The sequence below is a fragment of the Hoplias malabaricus genome, chromosome 1, assembly GCF_029633855.1.
Source record: "Hoplias malabaricus isolate fHopMal1 chromosome 1, fHopMal1.hap1, whole genome shotgun sequence".
Taxonomy (NCBI): domain Eukaryota; kingdom Metazoa; phylum Chordata; class Actinopteri; order Characiformes; family Erythrinidae; genus Hoplias; species Hoplias malabaricus.
This window is the reverse complement of record NC_089800.1, coordinates 27649208-27669492: the sequence shown is the minus strand read 5'-3', so window position 1 is coordinate 27669492 and position 20285 is coordinate 27649208. Positions and strand designations below refer to the sequence as shown.

The 20285-nt window shown below is 36.3% G+C and overlaps 4 protein-coding genes and 1 pseudogene across 4 annotated transcripts; all 5 read left to right on the top strand.

Annotated features, from left to right (window-relative positions):
• Positions 1-1671: 1671 nt before the first annotated feature.
• On the top strand, positions 1672-2628 carry LOC136703633 (olfactory receptor 1E16-like). The gene has a single exon (XM_066678072.1). The coding sequence runs from the start codon at positions 1672-1674 to the stop codon at positions 2626-2628; it is 957 nt and encodes a 318-aa protein (XP_066534169.1).
• A 2760-nt stretch (positions 2629-5388) lies between these two features.
• On the top strand, positions 5389-6345 carry LOC136703209 (olfactory receptor 1E16-like). The gene has a single exon (XM_066678041.1). The coding sequence runs from the start codon at positions 5389-5391 to the stop codon at positions 6343-6345; it is 957 nt and encodes a 318-aa protein (XP_066534138.1).
• A 2758-nt stretch (positions 6346-9103) lies between these two features.
• LOC136703050 (olfactory receptor 2AT4-like) lies at positions 9104-10059 on the top strand (annotated as a pseudogene).
• Positions 10060-14905: 4846 nt separating this feature from the next.
• On the top strand, positions 14906-15862 carry LOC136702893 (olfactory receptor 2AT4-like). The gene has a single exon (XM_066678018.1). It carries the CDS (start codon positions 14906-14908, stop codon positions 15860-15862), a length of 957 nt encoding a protein of 318 aa, XP_066534115.1.
• Positions 15863-18234: 2372 nt separating this feature from the next.
• LOC136702789 (olfactory receptor 1E16-like) lies at positions 18235-19206 on the top strand. The gene has a single exon (XM_066677962.1). It carries the CDS (start codon positions 18250-18252, stop codon positions 19204-19206), a length of 957 nt encoding a protein of 318 aa, XP_066534059.1. The 5' UTR covers positions 18235-18249.
• Positions 19207-20285: the final 1079 nt, after the last annotated feature.

The following is a 20285-nucleotide window of genomic DNA, read 5'->3' as shown; positions in this document are numbered from 1 at the left end:
CATTCATTATCTGTAACCGCTTATCCAGTTCAGGGTCGCTGTGGGTCCAGAGCCTACCTGGAATCATTGGGCGCAAGGCTGAAATATGCTGAAATGGGAAGTGAAACGCACATAAGTAGCCACATGTAGCATAATGTAAATCATTTCAGCATGATGCTAATTAATATGTAAAGACAGGCTCTTTAAATATCCTCTTCATGTGGTGGACTTGCTACTATCTACCATTAATTCATTCATTTATTCATTGTGTGAAACTGCTTATTCAGTTCAGTGTTGTGGTGAGTTCTGAGCCTACCAGGAATCACTGGGCGCAAGTCCTTCACAGGGCAACACACACTCACATATTCACTCACACACTCACACATATGAACACTTTTGAGTAACCAATCCACCTACCAACATGTTTTTGGACCATGGGAGGAAACCAGAGCATCCAGAGGAAACCCAGGCAGACACATGGAGAACACACCAAACTCCTCACAGACAGTCACCCAGAGCAGGGGTCGAATCCACAACCCAAGGAACCTGGAGCTGTGTGACTGTGACAATACATGTTGCACTACCGTTCTTGGGAAAAATTCACCTATTAGAGAAATCTACATGGGATATCAGTAAAAGGGAGTAAACTGAAACAACCCACACTAACATGATAACACACGTTGTGACATCCAAAATGTTATGATTAAAAAGTTAAATTTCCACAAACAAATGCTATAGAAATGAACAATATTTACTGTTGCAGCCACTGCAGTCCCTCAACAGTTCTTCTGACTGTGAAAACTTGGAGAGTGGTTCACCCAGTGCTGTACATTAGTTGGAAGCTCTAAATGTAGTACATGTAGTACAGCACCACTGAAATGTGCTGTGACCATGAACGGGACTTCAAGCACTTCTATGTGCCACCATTTCACACAGTTTGGAAAACACCCTCCAGGTGCTCAACCGCATGATGAATGGCCAGATGTAGAACATAGACCTAAGTTCTAAGACAAGGCAAAATAAATGAGACAGATTACATTTGAATAATTAATGTATTATATTTGATTTATTTAGCCCCATCTAACTGTCTGAGGAGCCACGTTTTTGTTGGTTTGTTCTCTTCGTGTGTTGGGTTTCCTACAGGTTCTCCAATTTCATCTCACAGTCCAAAACACAATTTGGTAGGTTGATACACCATGCCAAATTGTCCCTAGGTATGAGTGCTGACATTTGACAAACAAATAAATTGCTTTTTTTAAAGCATGCTAACTATAAAAAGTACAGATCTTTGTTGTTAGATGTTAATTTTTATTACACAATTCAGGAAAGTGTTATTCATCCAGCTGATTCACATGAGGACAGGAGTTAAGCTAAAATATTAGGACATGTTTTGCGTCAAGTAGCAGCTGGTCTCTAGTGTGCAAGTGGATTTATAAACTGCTGCTTTGTGGAGTTACTAACACATATTTTAAGAGACAATAGCTACTGCTCTCAATTTATTAAGGCATTACATTATAGCTTCCCAATTAAAGGCTACTTCAGTTAAGACACTGATATATAACATATATCATGTAAGACATGGTGTCATATAACATTTTTTCTTGCTTTAATCAGTTATAGTCTTTAAAAGCTAAAAGGAATAGTGTGCACATAAGTGGTTTTTCAGGTGGTTTTGGAAACCCAGTCAAAAATATGAATCAATTTCTCAATTCCACAACTGTTACAGAATTCTTCCTTCTCGGATTTCCAGGAGTTCTTCTCGAATATTATGCAGCTGTTGGAATTCTTCTTCTACTCATTTATCTCACACTTGCAGGAAGCAATATTTTCATTATTGCGTTTGTGGTCTATGAAAGATGTTTGCAAAAACCATCCTATCTGATCTTCTGTAATCTGGCTGCAGTGGACTTTGCTTTTGGAACTACCACAATGCCAAAAATCATCGCAAAGTACCTGCTTAAAGATGAAACTTTGCCATTTCATGCTTGCTTTGTACAGATGTTTTTTGTCCATTACTTTGGAACAGTTACTTCTTTCCTTTTGCTAATTATGGCTGTTGATCGGTTTATTGCAATATGTAACCCTCTCAGATATCCTGTTTTCGTTACTAAAAAATCTGTTACAATTATATGTATAGTGTCTTGGTTGATTCCTGTTTCTTGGCTACCAGTGGTAATTCTTCAGTCCATAGCTGTGCCCTACTGTAATTCCAACATAATAACACAGTGCTTTTGTGACCACACTTCAATAACTAGTTTGGCCTGTGGTGATACAAGGAGTGCAAAGTTGTTTGCCTTCATTATGGCAATGATTGTGCTGTTGGGTCCCCTTGCTTTCATCATATTCTCATACACTGCCATTATTCTAACAGTCTTTAAAATACCCAGTGTTCACGGAAAATACAAAACATTTTCCACATGCAGCCCTCAACTTCTTATCATATGTCTATACTATCTGCCTCGATGTGCTGTGTATGCCACTGACCTTAAAGTTCAATTAAACAATGATGCTCGTGTTATGGTCAGTATGTGGTACAGTTTATTTCCTCCACTTGTCAATCCAATAATATTCTGCTTTAGAACCAAAGAAATCAGAGAGGCATTAATTATGCAAGTAAGGAAAAGAAAGATCAGCACTCTTTCAGCCTGAAGGAACAAAATGCAATGCTGTCCACATTTTCAGAATTAGCATCCTATACAACTATTCAAAATACATATTCAATTCTAAAACACATTATATATAAATTTGTAATTTTTTTTGTGTGTGTTGGAAATGTTATGAAATAAATGTATTGATACGGCTTTTATTAAATATAAACTTACTGGGGACATGTGACCTTGCCTAAGTAAGGCAAATGTGTACTTTAGCAATTGTATGAAATTACATGACAGTGTTATATATGGATGGTCATAGTCAAATAAAAACATCAATGTGTATTCATTTGTTGTCAAATACATCTGGTGTGTGTGTGTGTGTTCTTATGAGATTTAAGCCATTTTTGCTTACTCAGCTGCATTTATTTTTTGCTAATTGTGCTAAGTACCCTTAATTATTCCAATTTGTTATAACAATTATGTGTAATTAATTGTAGCACTTCATATGAAGGTTGTCTACATAGCACATAACACATTCATAATCTTCTCATTACCTATTCATGAAAGATTAAATCAACATTGATAAAGTATACATGTTTTACATTATAAATTGGCCAGAAAGTGATTTGACACTTAAACACTTGTGTATAAACTTTTTTTACGTAAGCATTTGCATTTTGTTGTTCTTATATTTTCTAATCTGACTTCTTTAAAATCTTATATTGTCAGGGGGGTAATTTAACAGTCCATATATTGTTGAAGAAATGTGTGGTATTGAAGAAGGCACAAGAATAATTGTGCTTTGGTTTGACATTCACAATATGTGATTAATAGCATTTTAAAGAGCTGCTAATATACCATATAGTAAAGTTACATGCAAATCAGTGTTATTAAGTGATTTAATGTTAAGTATTCAAGTATTAATGTTATTAAGTATTTAAGTAACACCTGTCATTTTAGTGTGGGAGGTTTCATGGCTAAATTGGACCAGCCTGGTGGCCAATCTTCATTAATTGCACATTGCACCAGTAAGATCATGTGCATCCAATAGTTCAAACATGTATCCTGAAGGCGGTGCCGTGTATCAGGACGACAATGCACCAATACACACAGCAAGACTGGTGAAAGATTGGTTTGATGAACATGAAAGAGTGAAGTTGAACATCTCCCATGGCCTGCACAGTCACCAGATCTAAATATTATTGAGCCACTTTGGGGTGTTTTGGAGGAGCGAGTCAGGAAACGTTTTCCTCCACCAGCATCACGTAGTGACCTGGCCACTATCCTGCAAGAAGAATGGCTTAAAATCCCTCTGACCACTGTGCAGGACTTGTAAATGTCATTCCAAAGACAAATTGATGCTGTATTGGCCACAACAGGAGGCCCTACACCATACTAATAAATTATTGTGGTTTAAAATGACAGATGTTTCATTGTCCAACCCTATATATATATATATATATATATACTGTAATCCCTCGCTACTTTGCGGTTCATCTTTCGTGGATTTGCTACTTTGCGGGTTTTTTTCAAGGGGGCTTATAGCCGCTATATCGCAGATATTGAGGAAAAATCTAGGAAAACCGTGAAAGATGAATAGCCAAATTTATTTTTTTATTATTATTTACATGTATTAGACTAGGCCTGTAGGTGACAAAATATATCATTTACAAGTATTTCTTACGTACAGTACATGTATTGTTCATGCCCATATCTGAGTGAAATTTACTTATGCTAAATCACAGCTTAGGAATTACTCTATTAAAGAAACTGGTAGGATATCACATGTAGTTCCAGCTGAAAAACATTATAGAATGACTGTTTAATGCAAAGGGTGGGTTGTTAACAGTAACAGGGAGGGTTTTAAAAGTCCAAATACTCGTTAAATACATAAAAGAAATCTTTCTTCTACTTCACAGAAATTCGTTTTTCGCGGGTGGTCTTGGAATGCATCCCCCGTGAAAAATGAGGTATAACTGTATATATAGACAATGAATATATATATTCATTGTCTGTAGCTGCAAAACACATATTCACTGCCTACGGACACTTTTAAGTCACAATTCCATCCATTCCACCATCACAAATTACATTTTAAAAATTATTTTACTATATTTGATTTATTTAGCCCCATCTAACTGTCTGAGGAGCCACGTTTTTGTTGTTTTTTTCTCTTCGTGTGTTGGGTTTCCTACAGGTTCTCCAATTTCATCTCACAGTCCAAAACACAATTTGGTAGGTTGATACACCATGCCTAACTGTCCCTAGGTATGAGTGCTGACATTTGACAAAGAAATAAATTGCTTTTTTTAAAGCATGCTAACTATAAAAAGTACAGATCTTTGTTGTTAGATGCTAATTTTTATTACACAATTCAGGAAAGTGTCAAAAAAAAACTATATATAAAACCCTTTAGGCTCTGTGAAAAAACAAAGTCCAGACTGAGTACTGCTGTTATTCATCCAGCTGATTTACATGAGGACAGGGGTTAAGCTAAAATATTAGGACACGTTTTGCGTCAAGTAGCAGCTGGTCTCTAGTGTGCAAGTGGATTTATAAACTGCTGCTTTGTGGAGTTACTAACACATATTTTAAGAGATAATAGCTACTGCTCTCAATTTATTAAGGCATTACATTATAGCTTCCCAATTAAAGGCTACTTCACTTAAGACACTGATATATGACATATGTCATGTAAAACATGGTGTCATATAACATTTTTTCTTGCTTTAATCAGTTATAGTCTTTAAAAGCTAAAAAGAATAGTGTGCACATAAGTGGTTTTTCAGGTGGTTTTGGAAACCCAGTCAAAAATATGAATCAATTTCTCAATTCCACAACTGTTACAGAATTCTTCCTTCTCGGATTTCCAGGAGTTCTTCTCGAATATTATGCAGCTGTTGGAATTCTTCTTCTACTCATTTATCTCACACTTGCAGGAAGCAATATTTTCATTATTGCGTTTGTGGTCTATGAAAAATGTTTGCAAAAACCATCCTATCTGATCTTCTGTAATCTGGCTGCAGTGGACTTTGCTTTTGGAACTACCACAATGCCAAAAATCATCGCAAAGTACCTGCTTAAAGATGAAACTTTGCCATTTCATGCTTGCTTTGTACAGATGTTTTTTGTCCATTACTTTGGAACAGTTACTTCTTTCCTTTTGCTAATTATGGCTGTTGATCGGTTTATTGCAATATGTAACCCTCTCAGATATCCTGTTTTTGTTACTAAAAAATCTGTTACAATTATATGTATAGTGTCTTGGTTGATTCCTGTTTCTTGGTTGACAGTGGAAATTTTTCAGTCCATAGCTGTGCCCTACTGTAATTCCAACATAATAACACAGTGCTTTTGTGACCATAATTCAATAACTAAATTGGCCTGTGGTGATACAAGGAGTGCAAAGTTGTTTGCCTTCATTATGGCAATGATTGTGCTGTTGGGTCCCCTTGCTTTCATCATATTCTCATACACTGCCATTATTCTAACAGTCTTTAAAATACCCAGTGTTCACGGAAAATACAAAACATTTTCCACATGCAGCCCTCAACTTCTTATCATATGTCTATACTATCTGCCTCGATGTGCTGTGTATGCCACTGACCTTAAAGTTCAAATAAACAATGATGCTCGTGTTATGGTCAGTATGTGGTACAGTTTATTTCCTCCACTTGTCAATCCAATAATATTCTGCTTTAGAACCAAAGAAATCAGAGAGGCATTAATTATGCAAGTAAGGAAAAGAAAGATCAGCACTCTTTCAGCCTGAAGGAACAAAATGCAATGCTGTCCACATTTTCAGAATTAGCATCCTATACAACTATTCATAATACATATTCAATTCTAAAACACATTATATATAAATTTGTAATTTTTTTTGTGTGTGTTGGAAATGTTATGAAATAAATGTATTGATACGGCTTTTATTAAATATAAACTTACTGGGGACATGTGACCTTGCCTAAGTAAGACAAATGTGTACTTTAGCAATTGTATGAAATTACATGACAGTGTTATATATGGATGGTCATAGTCAAATAAAAACATCAATGTGTATTCATTTGTTGTCAAATATATCTGGTGTGTGTGTGTGTGTTCTTATGAGATTTAAGCCATTTTTGCTTACTCAGCTGCATTTATTTTTTGCTAATTGTGCTAAGTACCCTTAATTATTCCAATTTGTTATAACAATTATGTGTAATTAATTGTAGCACTTCATATGAAGGTTGTCTACATAGCACATAACACATTCATAATCTTCTCATTACCTATTCATGAAAGATTAAATCAACATTGATAAAGTATACATGTTTTACATTATAAATTGGCCAGAAAGTGATTTGACACTTAAACACTTGTGTATAAACTTTTTTTACGTAAGCATTTGCATTTTGTTGTTCTTATATTTTCTAATCTGACTTCTTTAAAATCTTATATTGTCAGGGGGGTAATTTAACAGTCCATATATTGTTGAAGAAATGTGTGGTATTGAAGAAGGCACAAGAATAATTGTGCTTTGGTTTGACATTCACAATATGTGATTAATAGCATTTTAAAGAGCTGCTAATATACCATATAGTAAAGTTACATGTAAATCAGTGTTATTAAGTGATTTAATGTTAAGTATTCAAGTATTAATGTTATTAAGTATTTAAGTAACACCTGTCATTTTAGTGTGGGAGGTTTCATGGCTAAATTGGACCAGCCTGGTGGCCAATCTTCATTAATTGCACATTGCACCAGTAAGATCATGTGCATCCAATAGTTCAAACATGTATCCTGAAGGCGGTGCCGTGTATCAGGACGACAATGCACCAATACACACAGCAAGACTGGTGAAAGATTGGTTTGATGAACATGAAAGAGTGAAGTTGAACATCTCCCAAGGCCTGCACAGTCACCAGATCTAAATATTATTGAGCCACTTTGGGGTGTTTTGGAGGAGCGAGTCAGGAAACGTTTTCCTCCACCAGCATCACGTAGTGACCTGGCCACTATCCTGCAAGAAGAATGGCTTAAAATCCCTCTGACCACTGTGCAGGACTTGTAAATGTCATTCCCAAGACAAATTGATGCTGTATTGGCCACAACAGGAGGCCCTACACCATACTAATAAATTATTGTGGTTTAAAATGACAGATGTTTCATTGTCCAACCCTTGTGTGTATATATATATATATACTGTAATCCCTCGCTACTTTGCGGTTCATCTTTCGTGGATTTGCTACTTTGCGGGTTTTTTCAAGGGGGCTTATAGCCGCTATATCGCAGATATTGAGGAAAAATCTAGGAAAACCGTAAAATTTGAATAGCCAAAATTATTTTTTTATTATTATTTACATGTATTAGACTAGGCCTGTAGGTGACAAAATATATCATTTACAAGTATTTCTTACGTACAGTACATGTATTGTTCATGCCCATATCTGAGTGAAATGTACTTACGCTAAATCACAGCTTAGGAATTACTCTATTAAAGAAACTGGTAGGATATCACATGTAGTTCAAGCTGAAAAACATTATAGAATGACTCTTTAATGCAAAGGGTGGGTTGTTAACAGTAACAGGGAGGGTTTTAAAAGTCCAAATACTCGTTAAATACATAAAAGAAATCTTTCTTCTACTTCACAGAAATTCGTTTTTCGCGGGTGGTCTTGGAATGCATCCCCCGTGAAAAATGAGGTATAACTGTATATATAGACAATGAATATATATATTCATTGTCTGTAGCTGCAAAACACATATTCACTGCCTACGGACACTTTTAAGTCACAATTCCATCCATTCCACCATCACAAATTACATTTTAAAAATTATTTTACTATATTTGATTTATTTAGCCCCATCTAACTGTCTGAGGAGCCACGTTTTTGTTGTTTTTTTCTCTTCATGTGTTGGGTTTCCTACAGGTTCTCCAATTTCATCTCACAGTCCAAAACACAATTTGGTAGGTTGATACACCATGCTTAATTGTCCCTAGGTATGAGTGCTGACATTTGACAAAGAAATAAATTGCTTTTTTTAAAGCATGCTAACTATAAAAAGTACAGATCTTTGTTGTTAGATGCTAATTTTTATTACACAATTCAGGAAAGTGTCAAAAAAAAACTATATATAAAACCCTTTAGGCTCTGTGAAAAAACAAAGTCCAGACTGAGTACTGCTGTTATTCATCCAGCTGATTTACATGAGGACAGGGGTTAAGCTAAAATATTAGGACACGTTTTGCGTCAAGTAGCAGCTGGTCTCTAGTGTGCAAGTGGATTTATAAACTGCTGCTTTGTGGAGTTACTAACACATATTTTAAGAGACAATAGCTACTGCTCTCAATTTATTAAGGCATTATGTTATAGCTTCCCAATTAAAGGCTACTTCACTTAAGACACTGATATATGACATATGTCATGTAAAACATGGTGTCATATAACATTTTTTCTTGCTTTAATCAGTTATAGTCTTTAAAAGCTAAAAAGAATAGTGTGCACATAAGTGGTTTTTCAGGTGGTTTTGGAAACCCAGTCAAAAATATGAATCAATTTCTCAATTCCACAACTGTTACAGAATTCTTCCTTCTCGGATTTCCAGGAGTTCTTCTCGAATATTATGCAGCTGTTGGAATTCTTCTTCTACTCATTTATCTCACACTTGCAGGAAGCAATATTTTCATTATTGCGTTTGTGGTCTATGAAAGATGTTTGCAAAAACCATCCTATCTGATCTTCTGTAATCTGGCTGCAATGGACTTTGCTTTTGGAACTACCACAATGCCAAAAATCATCGCAAAGTACCTGCTTAAAGATGAAACTTTGCCATTTCATGCTTGCTTTGTACAGATGTTTTTTGTCCATTACTTTGGAACAGTTACTTCTTTCCTTTTGCTAATTATGGCTGTTGATCGGTTTATTGCAATATGTAACCCTCTCAGATATCCTGTGTTTGTCACTAAAAAATCTGTTACAATTATATGTATAGTGTCTTGGTTGATTCCTGTTTCTTTTTTGACAGTGGAAATTTTTCAGTCCATATCTGTGCCCTACTGTAATTCCAACATAATAACACAGTGATTTGTGACCATAATTCAATAACTAAATTGGCCTGTGGTGATACAAATAGTGCAAAGTTGTTTGCCTTCATTATGGCAATGATTGTGCTGTTGGGTCCCCTTGCTTTCATCATATTCTCATACACTGCCATTATTCTAACAGTCTTTAAAATATCCAGTGTTCACGGAAAATACAAAACATTTTCCACATGCAGCCCTCAACTTCTTATCATATGTCTATACTATCTGCCTCGATGTGCTGTGTATGCCACTGACCTTAAAGTTCAATTAAACAATGATGCTCGTGTTATGGTCAGTATGTGGTACAGTTTATTTCCTCCACTTGTCAATCCAATAATATTCTGCTTTAGAACCAAAGAAATCAGAGAGGCATTAATTATGCAAGTAAGGAAAAGAAAGATCAGCACTCTTTCAGCCTGAAGGAACAAAATGCAATGCTGTCCACATTTTCAGAATTAGCATCCTATACAACTAAGGCAAATGTGTACTTTAGCAATTGTATGAAATTACATGACAGTGATATATGGATGGTCATAGTCAAATAAAAACATCAATGTGTATTCATTTGTTGTCAAATACATCTGGTGTGTGTGTGTGTGTTCTTATGAGATTTAAGCCATTTTTGCTTACTCAGCTGCATTTATTTTTTGCTAATTGTGCTAAGTACCCTTAATTATTCCAATTTGTTATAACATTCATTCATTATCTGTAACCACTGATCCAGTTCAGGGTCGCGGTGGGTCCAGAGCCTACCTGGAATCATTGGGCGCAAGGTGGGAATACACCCTGGAGGGGGCGTCAGTCCTTCACAGGCAACACAGACACACACACATTCACTCACACACTCACACCTACGGACACTTTTGAGTCGTCAATCCACCTACCAACATGTGGGAGGAAACCGGAGCACCCGGAGGTTACCCACGCGGACAAGGGGAGAACACACCAACTCCTCACAGACAGTCACCCGGAGCGGGAATCGAACCCACAACATCCAGGTCCCTGGAGCTGTGTGACGGCGACACTACCTGCTGCGTGCCGCCCTTTTGTTATAACAATTATGTGTAATTAATTGTAGCACTTCATATGAATGTTGTCTACATAGCACATAACACATTCATTATTAAGTCAACATTCATAAAGTATACATGTTTTAAATTATACATTGGCCATTTACAAGTATTTCTTACGTACAGTACATGTATTGTTCATGTCCACATCCGAGTGAAATTTACTGACGCTAAATCACAGTTTAGGAATTACTCTATTAAAGAAACTGGTAGGATATCACATGTAGTTTCAGCTGAAAAACATTATAGAATGACTGTTTAATGCAAAGGGTGGGTTAACAGTAACAGGGATGGTTTTCAAAAAATATTTCCTCTACTTCTCAGAAATTCTTTTTCCGCGGGGATCACTGTATATATAGACAATGAATCTGTCTGTAGCTGCAAAACCCATATTCACTGCCTACGGACTTTTATGTCGCCATTCCACCTACTTACACGTGATTTTGGTCCGTGGGAGGAAACCCACGCAGACATGGGGAGAACACACCAAACTCCTCAGTCACCCAGAGCTGGACTTGAACCCACAACCTCCATTTCCCCGGTACATTTTAGGACATCCTCAGACCTCAGCGTCAGTAGTCAGGCATTGAACAGAACTGCATCACTCCTCGTACGAAACGACATCAGGTCTCGGGAAACCCATCGCCATGTCTCAGAACTCGTGTAATTAAACATAAGATTTCAAACCAAACAGCCTCAGACCAAACTCCCTCAGAAAAAAAAAAGTTTTACACTTTTATTCCTTCTCCAGAGAACACAACTTCAAGACTACACTTTCGTTTTATATTTATTGTTCGTTTAAAGAAAGTCTGAACAGTTTTCCGAACTGAATGGTGAATTAAGCGAGTCCGTAGGCGCCAATGTAAGGGACAGTCGTCAAAGTGCACATCCTTAGTGCTGAATTTCAAAATATAATTTCGTCACTCTAAAGCCTGCCTTAATTTAAATGATTAGTTCAAATATTAACAAATCTTTAATGTAGGACACTAAATTGTAAAAGCAAAGAGCAGAAACATGATACATGAAAGTTTGCGTACTACAGTAACTATTGAGATTTTGAAGTTCGGCACAGGACTTAAGGACGTGCACTTTGATAGTGGTCCCTTACATTGGCGCCTGAAGACTCGCTTAATTCACCGTTCAGTTCATAAAACTGTTCAGACTTTCTTCAAACGAACAATAAAAATAAAACGAAAGTGTAGTCTTGAACTTGTGTTCTCTGGAGAAGGAATAAAAGTGTAAAACTTGTCATGAGCTCCCTTTTAACAACATTGACATCGGAAATGCTAATGTGTGTCCAATATTGAAAATAAAAACGAGAAGCTGTGTTGTCAGTGGCATGGACAGCGCTGTTGTTGTTAGATATTCTGAAGCCTTTTTTTCTGATGGTGTTTTGTCTGAAGCTTTTTTTTTTTTTTTTTCGGGCGTTCAAACCAAACTGCCTCATGAGGGAGTTTGGGCTGAGGCAGTTTGGTTTGAAGTCTGATGTTTAATTACACGAGTTCTGAGACAGGACGATGGTTTTCCTGAGACTTAATGTTGTTTCGTACCAGAAATGATGCCGTTCTGTTCAATGCCTGAGCACTGACGCTGAGGTCTGAGGATGTCCTAAAATGTACACCGTACTGGAGCTGTGTTACAGCGACACTGCCTGTTGCACCACCATGCCACCCCAAATCAGCATTCATAACTTATTCATATCGATTTTAGGTGGTAAAGTGACTTACAAATAAACAATTTTTCAGTTTCTAATCCTGCAATAGAAAAGCAGAAATGTACCTGTTTCTAAATTTTGGATGCTATAGTGACAAGGATCACTGATCTTTTTGTGGCTGTGCTCAAGGCGCATTCACATTTGCTTTCTCATAGAGCTGCTGTATGTTTTAACCAGGACAGCAGTAGAGTCATAGTTAAACATTTATTCATTCTTTCATGTTATGCTTTTCCATTAAGAATGATAGGATGGTGTTACTTGTTCAACATACTGCCTGTAGCCTTAAAACAACAGTATTTTGACATCCCTCTCAGGAATTGCTCTTGAGAAATTTTACTGTTTATTGTCCCCTTAATACTTAAATGAAATTGTGTGTTCTTTACTGGAACTTGATTTTGTGTCCTGATTTGGCAGTTTCATTCATTCTGTTATTTTACAGTAATCAGAGTAGCATTATGTTCTGTCTAGATGTGTGACGCAACCTGCCATCATAACGCCTCCAACCGATTGTGTCATATTATCTTATGCTCCTTGTGTCTGTGTTTATTTGATAAACATGTCTACTCCTCGTGGTATCATACTGGGTTATGGCAGTTGGTCGATATGGCCAAGGAAATAAATGTTGTCTCCTTCCTGTGAAATCACTTGGTTAAAGACTACACCAATTGTAGTTTAAAATGCTAGATGAAATTTCAATTAATTCATTCATTATCTGTAACTGCTTATCCAACACAAGGTGACACACACTCACATGTATGGACACTTTGAGTCATCAACCTACTAATGTGTATTTTTGGGCCGTGGGAGGAAACGCATGCAGACACACCAAACTGTTTGGGAGAACACACCAAACTCCTCACAAACAGTCACCCGGAGCAGGACTTGAGCCCACAACCTCCAGGTCCCTGGAACTGTGACTGCAACACTACCTGCTGGCCCGTGCCGCCAAATTCAAGTAATTTCATTTTTAAATGATACCTCAATCCATTAATGTGTGGTTATCTTACAAATATGTAAATGTAAGCAACAAAAAATCTATAATTCCTTGCTAATTCTCTCTGGGTATAAGCAGAATTGATAGTTCAGGGAATCTTTAGAGTAGTACCCACTATGTTACTGTGATTAAAATCAAGTATGTAGTTACCTTGTCAAATACCCTTATACTATTCTTCAATATGTTCCAGGTCATGACTTAATGAAACCCAAAAACGTATGTATTCATGCTTTTGAGAAAAATTTACCTCTTGATGGAAAATTTTATTAACAGCTCTTGTGTGCTGACGACAGGATATTCCGTCACCATTCTACTGCAACATCAACATTTCAAGTCAAAATTAGCATTTGGATCATTTCTCAGGCTACATAGTAATACATAAGACAAAGTAAATACTGTAGGGTAGTGAGGAGCACTGCTGCCACCCACATGGTAAACTGTATCATGGTATCAGAGTAGTTTTCTACCATAACTTGAATACATCAATCGTTTCATTGTTCTAATATCCAGAAATGTTGAAAAAAGATTTTTCACATGATATTCCTGCCTGACTGCATAAATTAAGATATTTTTGTTTATTATTTAATAAATTAATTAATGCATTTGTGGATTTTAATGGAAAATGTCCCAAATTTCTACAAAGCTTATAGTATAAGAAGCTACAGAAATCATGTTATGCTGCTTTTATTTTATTATGTGCTGTGTTTTTTCAGTTAGGTGTTCCACCTGTCAAAACAAAAACTTTCCACTTTTGAGGTTGTACATTTCTTTGATAAAATCTGAAAATACCAGCTGTTTTTACATTTTGTACATATTGTGAATAAAAAAAAACAGTATTGTCCAAATTGCTTGAAATGTATTATGTGTATATTAAATTCATGTTAAATGTATAAGAGTTTTTCCCCTATTTGCTGAAAAAGTAATATTTTGGAAATAAAATGTTTTGGGCCCACAGTGATTATTTATATCATGTGTCATATAAATACTTCACTAACGCTATATTTCACCCTTTATTTCCGAACAACTTGACAGTTGTGCAGTATTGGACACAAATTTCTTTTTTTACCACACGACTTCAGAAACTAATAAATGAATCATGATTAAGCTCTGTGAAATATATTGGCTGCACTGAATAATTGATTTGCTAAGGACAGGGATCAAGAAGAAATATCAGGACATGGATTGCATCAAATAGTAGCTGGTCTCTAGTGTCACGCAAGTGGATATAAAAACTGTTGCTTTGAGGAGTTACACTCAGGTCATGTTAAGAGACAACAGCTACGGCTCCAAATTTAATACAGCTTCTAGTTTAAGATGAACATTATTTATAACATTTATATGTGACATATATTATTTTATATACATATATATATATTATTACATATTTTTTGCTGTAGTCAATTGGTGTATTATTTTTTAAATATTAAAATATATATACTTCCCCTTTAAAGTTACAGTAAGACCCCTATTGGAAACACTGTAAAAAAAATGGATCAATTTGCCAATTCCACAATTGTTACAGAATTCTTCCTTCTTGGATTTCCAGGAGTTCTTTCAGAATATTATCCAGCAGTTGGAATTCTCCTTCTCCTCATTTATCTAACACTTGCAGGAGGAAATATTTTCATTATTGTATTTGTGGCCTATGAAAAACAGCTTCAGAAACCATCCTATCTGATCTTCTGTAACCTGGCTGCAGTGGATTTTGCTTTTGGAACTACCACAATGCCAAAAGTCATCGCAAAGTACCTGCTTAAAGATGAAACTTTGCCATTTCATGCTTGCTTTATACAGATGTTTTTTGTCCATTATTTAGGTACAGTCACATCTTTCCTTTTGCTAATTATGGCTGTTGATCGGTTTATTGCAATATGTAACCCTCTCAGATATCCTGTTTTTATTTCTAACAAATCTGTTACAAATATCTGTATAGTGACTTGGGTGATTCCTGTTTCTTGGGTGACACTGATGGTCCTTCAGTCCATAGCTGTGCCCTACTGTAATTCCAACATAATAACACAGTGCTTTTGTGACCACAATTCAATAACTAGATTGGCTTGTGGTGATGCAAGGAGTGCAAAGTTGTTTGCATTTATTATGGCAATGCTTGTGCTGTTGGGTCCCCTTGCTTTCATCATATTCTCATACACTGCCATTATTCTAACTGTCTTTAAAATATCCAGTGTTCATGGAAAATACAAAACATTCTCAACATGCAGCCCTCAACTTCTTATCATATGTCTCTACTATCTGCCTCGATGTATCGTCTATGTCGCTGATATTAATGTTCAGATGAACAGTGAGGCACGTATTATGGTCAGTATGTGGTACAGTTTATTTCCTCCTCTTGTCAATCCAATTATATTCTGCTTTAGAACTAAGGAAATCCGAGAGGCATTAGTATTGCAAATGAGAAAAAGAACAATCAGCAATCTTTCAGCCTGAAAGAAAAAAATTGCTGTCCACATGTAATGATACATTTTCAGATTCCATCATATGGAATCGGTTCTTTCCCACATTATATAGCAAACATATATTTCTCTGAGAACACTTCTTTTACGGATCAGCACAATTATTAACTTGTTGGGGTCATGTTTCTTTTAAAAAATGTGCATCCACTTGCTGGGAGGAGAGCAGTCCACTGTGAACCAGTGGACTGACTAGCTTTGGTTGTCAGCTGTGTGTACTTTCTCTGAGCCTACGAATACATCTCTATTTCACAAAAAGCATCAGAGACCAGAGAGAGCAGCTTCCGAGATGACACAGATCCCAACACAATAAGAAAATCATTGACCTGATAAATTTGCTAGCTCCACTGTTCTGATTTGTAATATAAAGGCACACTTATTTGCACTTATTCTGTCTTTTTTCTAGGTGAGAACACATAGGTATTGTTCATTATTGCACTTAGGCTGTGTTGATTCTCTACTTTGTCTTTTTTGGTGTCAGCACCGACATTCATCTGACAGTGTCTGGGCTCAAGGGTATTTTAAATTCTAACCTATATGTACTAGCTGGAATAAAATCACCAACCAAACCTAAACCATTCTGGACGCACTCTGGATTAAAGCATCTGCTAAACGCCTTAGGGCCAAAACATATTTCATGCAATGATGCGAATGCAGAAGCTTTGAGCTATTTACATTCAGTTTCACTCGTAGTTGGGTTCAAAGATTTGTCACGATGCATTTCATAACACAAGAAAAGCACAAGCTGCATTCTGAGCATTGCTGCAAGGGGCGCTACAGCTAGAGACACGTTGTCTATAGTCAACTGTCACGGCAGACCAGCTCTCTGGAGTCAATGGAAACCCCATAGCCTGTCAGAGGGCACACCCACCTCCCCCCCACAACATCTACTGACTAGAAGTTTCTTTTATAACCTGTGCAACAGGTAAACTTTTCTACTGTAGACATGTTTAACCCTATTCTGTTTAATGTTTCTGATTTGTCCTCTATCGACCTCTGAATACTACATGTGTTAACCTCCACAGTAACGTAAGCGCGCATGTTGAGTTTGTACAGCAGGACTGTGCCAGACTTTGGCATTTGCATCCTGGTTTGAAGTTTTAAGCATGCTCCTAAATACTTGTGTTTTCCATAGTGTCATGTACAATGAACTTTGACAGATGAACCAATGCAAAGATTTGACTAATACTGCAGTTTTGTAGAAACAGTGGAGATACTCTACAGACCTTTTTTTTTTTGATAGTTGTTGGACCACAATAAATCGAATACTACATGTGAATTACATAAAATGGCTGTGTAAAAGTGCTCACAGATGGTAGTGTATGTGTAAAGGGGTGAGTGTGTGAAGCCTTGTGATGGACTTGTTTGTTACCTAGCACTGTCACCTCTCAACCTAACAACAGATATGTGGCAAATGTACTGGCACTAATTGGCTGTCATCACATCACATCAAATGCTGACCAAGAGTGGTGGTTGAGTCAATTCCCCAATATTCCAATGTTGGGGAATACTTACCCCTATCATTTCATGGTTTTAATATCCAGAATTGTTTTCCAAAATTTTCACATCCTAGTTCTGTCTAACCACATAAACTAAGGCCTATTATTGAATTTAACAATAATAATAATTAATGCAGCTGTGTATCTTAATACAACAACAGGTGGAAAATGGAAACAATTCCTATGTGGCCTACAGTATCAGAAATTACATAATCCATGCCATACTGGTTCATTTTGCCCTGTGCCCAAATCTTTGCATTTCCACTTTTGTATGTATTATGTGCCAAAGGAACATCATACTAATGAGCCAATGCTCTATTTCTCTCTTTTTGTCACAACAATTTCACAAACAACCAAATTGCTGAGAGCACTGTCCTGTATGCTGACACAAGCTAACTCTAAATTTTACAAATTAGGGGGCACCTGTTTTTGTTGTTTTTTAATAACCACACAACACAGGAAACATACATTTACTAATATAAATGTAGTACTGTCATTCAATCAATCAACACACATGAGGGCAGGAAACAAAGGCAAATATCAGGACATCCATTACATCAAGTAGCAGCCGGTCTCTAGTGTCTTGGAAGAGGATTTATAAACATCCTGCTTTGAGGAGTTATTCTCAGGAACCTTAAAGAGCCAACAACCTCTGGTCTGAATTTATGAATACAAAAGCTAAATGTTTTGGTAAAATTGGTAGATACCATAAAACATTTTGTACACCTGTTTTTGATGCAGTCTGTTATTTTATTTGCTTAAATATATTTAATAGGTAAAATGATACATATGTATAATTTACTAGTCTTTTAAAATTACAGTGAGCCCACAAGTGTTTTATCAGTTGGAAACCCGATCAAAAAATATGAATCATTTTCCCAACTCCTCAACTGTTACAGAATTTTTCCTCCTTGGATTTCCAGGAGTTCTTTCAGAATATTATTCAGCAGTGGGGATTCTTCTTCTATTCATTTATCTCACACTTGCAGGAGGAAATATTTTCATTATTGTATTTGTGGCCTATGAAAAACGTCTTCAAAAACCATCCTATCTGATCTTCTGTAATCTGGCTGCAGTGGACTTTGCTTTTGGAACTACCACAATGCCAAAAGTCATCGCAAAGTACCTGCTTAAAGATGAAACTTTGCCATTTCATGCTTGCTTTGTACAGATGTTTTTCGTCCATTATTTAGGGAATGTCACATCTTTCCTTTTGCTAATTATGGCTGTTGATCGGTTTATTGCAATATGTAACCCTCTCAGATATCCTGTTTTTGTTACTAACAAATCTGTTACAAATATCTGTATAGTGTCTTGGGTGATTCCTGTTTCTTGGATGACACTGATAGTCCTTCAGTCCATAGCTGTGCCCTACTGTAATTCCAACATAATAACACAGTGCTTTTGTGACCACAATTCAATAACTAGTTTGGCTTGTGGTGATGCAAGGAGTGCAAAGTTGTTTGCATTTATTATGGCAATGCTTGTGCTGTTGGGTCCCCTTGCTTTCATCATATTCTCATACACTGCCATTATTCTAACTGTCTTTAAAATATCCAGTGTTCATGGAAAATACAAAACATTCTCAACATGCAGCCCTCAACTTCTTATCATATGTCTCTACTATCTGCCTCGATGTGTCGTCTATGTCGCTGATATTAATGTTCAGATGAACAATGAGGCACGTATTATGGTCAGTATGTGGTACAGTTTATTTCCTCCTCTTGTCAATCCAATTATATTCTGTTTTAGAACTAAGGAAATCCGAGAGGCATTAGCATTGCAAATAAGTAAAAGAAAGATCAGGAATCTGTCAGCTTAAAAAAAACAATAGTATGTCAAAACACTGTACATAAAAATGCCTCAGTACTTTTGTTTATTTGTAAGAAACATATTAATTTAAAATGGTATTCTTATTTTGCATCTGTAAGAAAATTAATAATTACTGTTATCTGTAATTTATTAAACTGACTAGCACAATGATTAGCTTGTTATGATGTGTCCTCGCCCAAAAACAGCAAATAAAACATGATAATGTTTAGCATAAATAAATATGTTCAAGTTAAATGGTACAGCTAATTTGACTGATACATGCATGATCTTTTTAAAACTAATATATTTCTGCTTATACGTCTACTTTCATTTCCTCACGAAGACTTTGTGTTTTTGCAATCCAAATTATCTGTAATTACAGAATAAATTGCTGGGTTATGTATATTTACCTTCCATATCAACAGGTTCATACTGACAACATTTTGGGCTTTTTTTTCCTGATATATTTTTGTATATTTCTGGTTAGATTAAAATTGGCATCAGTATTTTATTTTGACTTCCAAATTAAACCAGAGTGGCACTGGTGATGCTCAATAAAACAACTAATTATATGTACTTACATTTTTAGCCTTGAATATCTTTGATCATAATTTTCAAAACTTTCATATGATTTTTTTATAACTTAGCAATTAGGTGGCTAGTATACTTTAACCTCCACAAGTGTTGTCAGCTTATGTAAAGCTTCATGAACCTGGAGAATTCATGGAAAGGATTTTGAGACCATAAAGAATAACTCTGTATCTTTCAGATTTCAAGTTCCTGTAATGAATGTAGCATGTTCATAGCTTCAGAAGTAAAGCTTACCTATGTTTTTAAATCTTGCTAGGAAGACAAGGCATGCTCTGTGGCATGATTTTAATGAGCACCTTGTCCTCTAGGGGCTTGGGCTACATACCATACTAACTACAACTAGGAAGCCAGTGTGAACTCCATCCCAAAGTAAATGGGGTGACACTGAGAAGCTGGGTGGGGGTGTAAATGTAATTTCAGGAATCTCACCACCAAAGCCTGTGGCAAGATTAGGGCCCTGTCCATTGCAAAACAGGCGCAGGCTGGTGCTCTGGATAT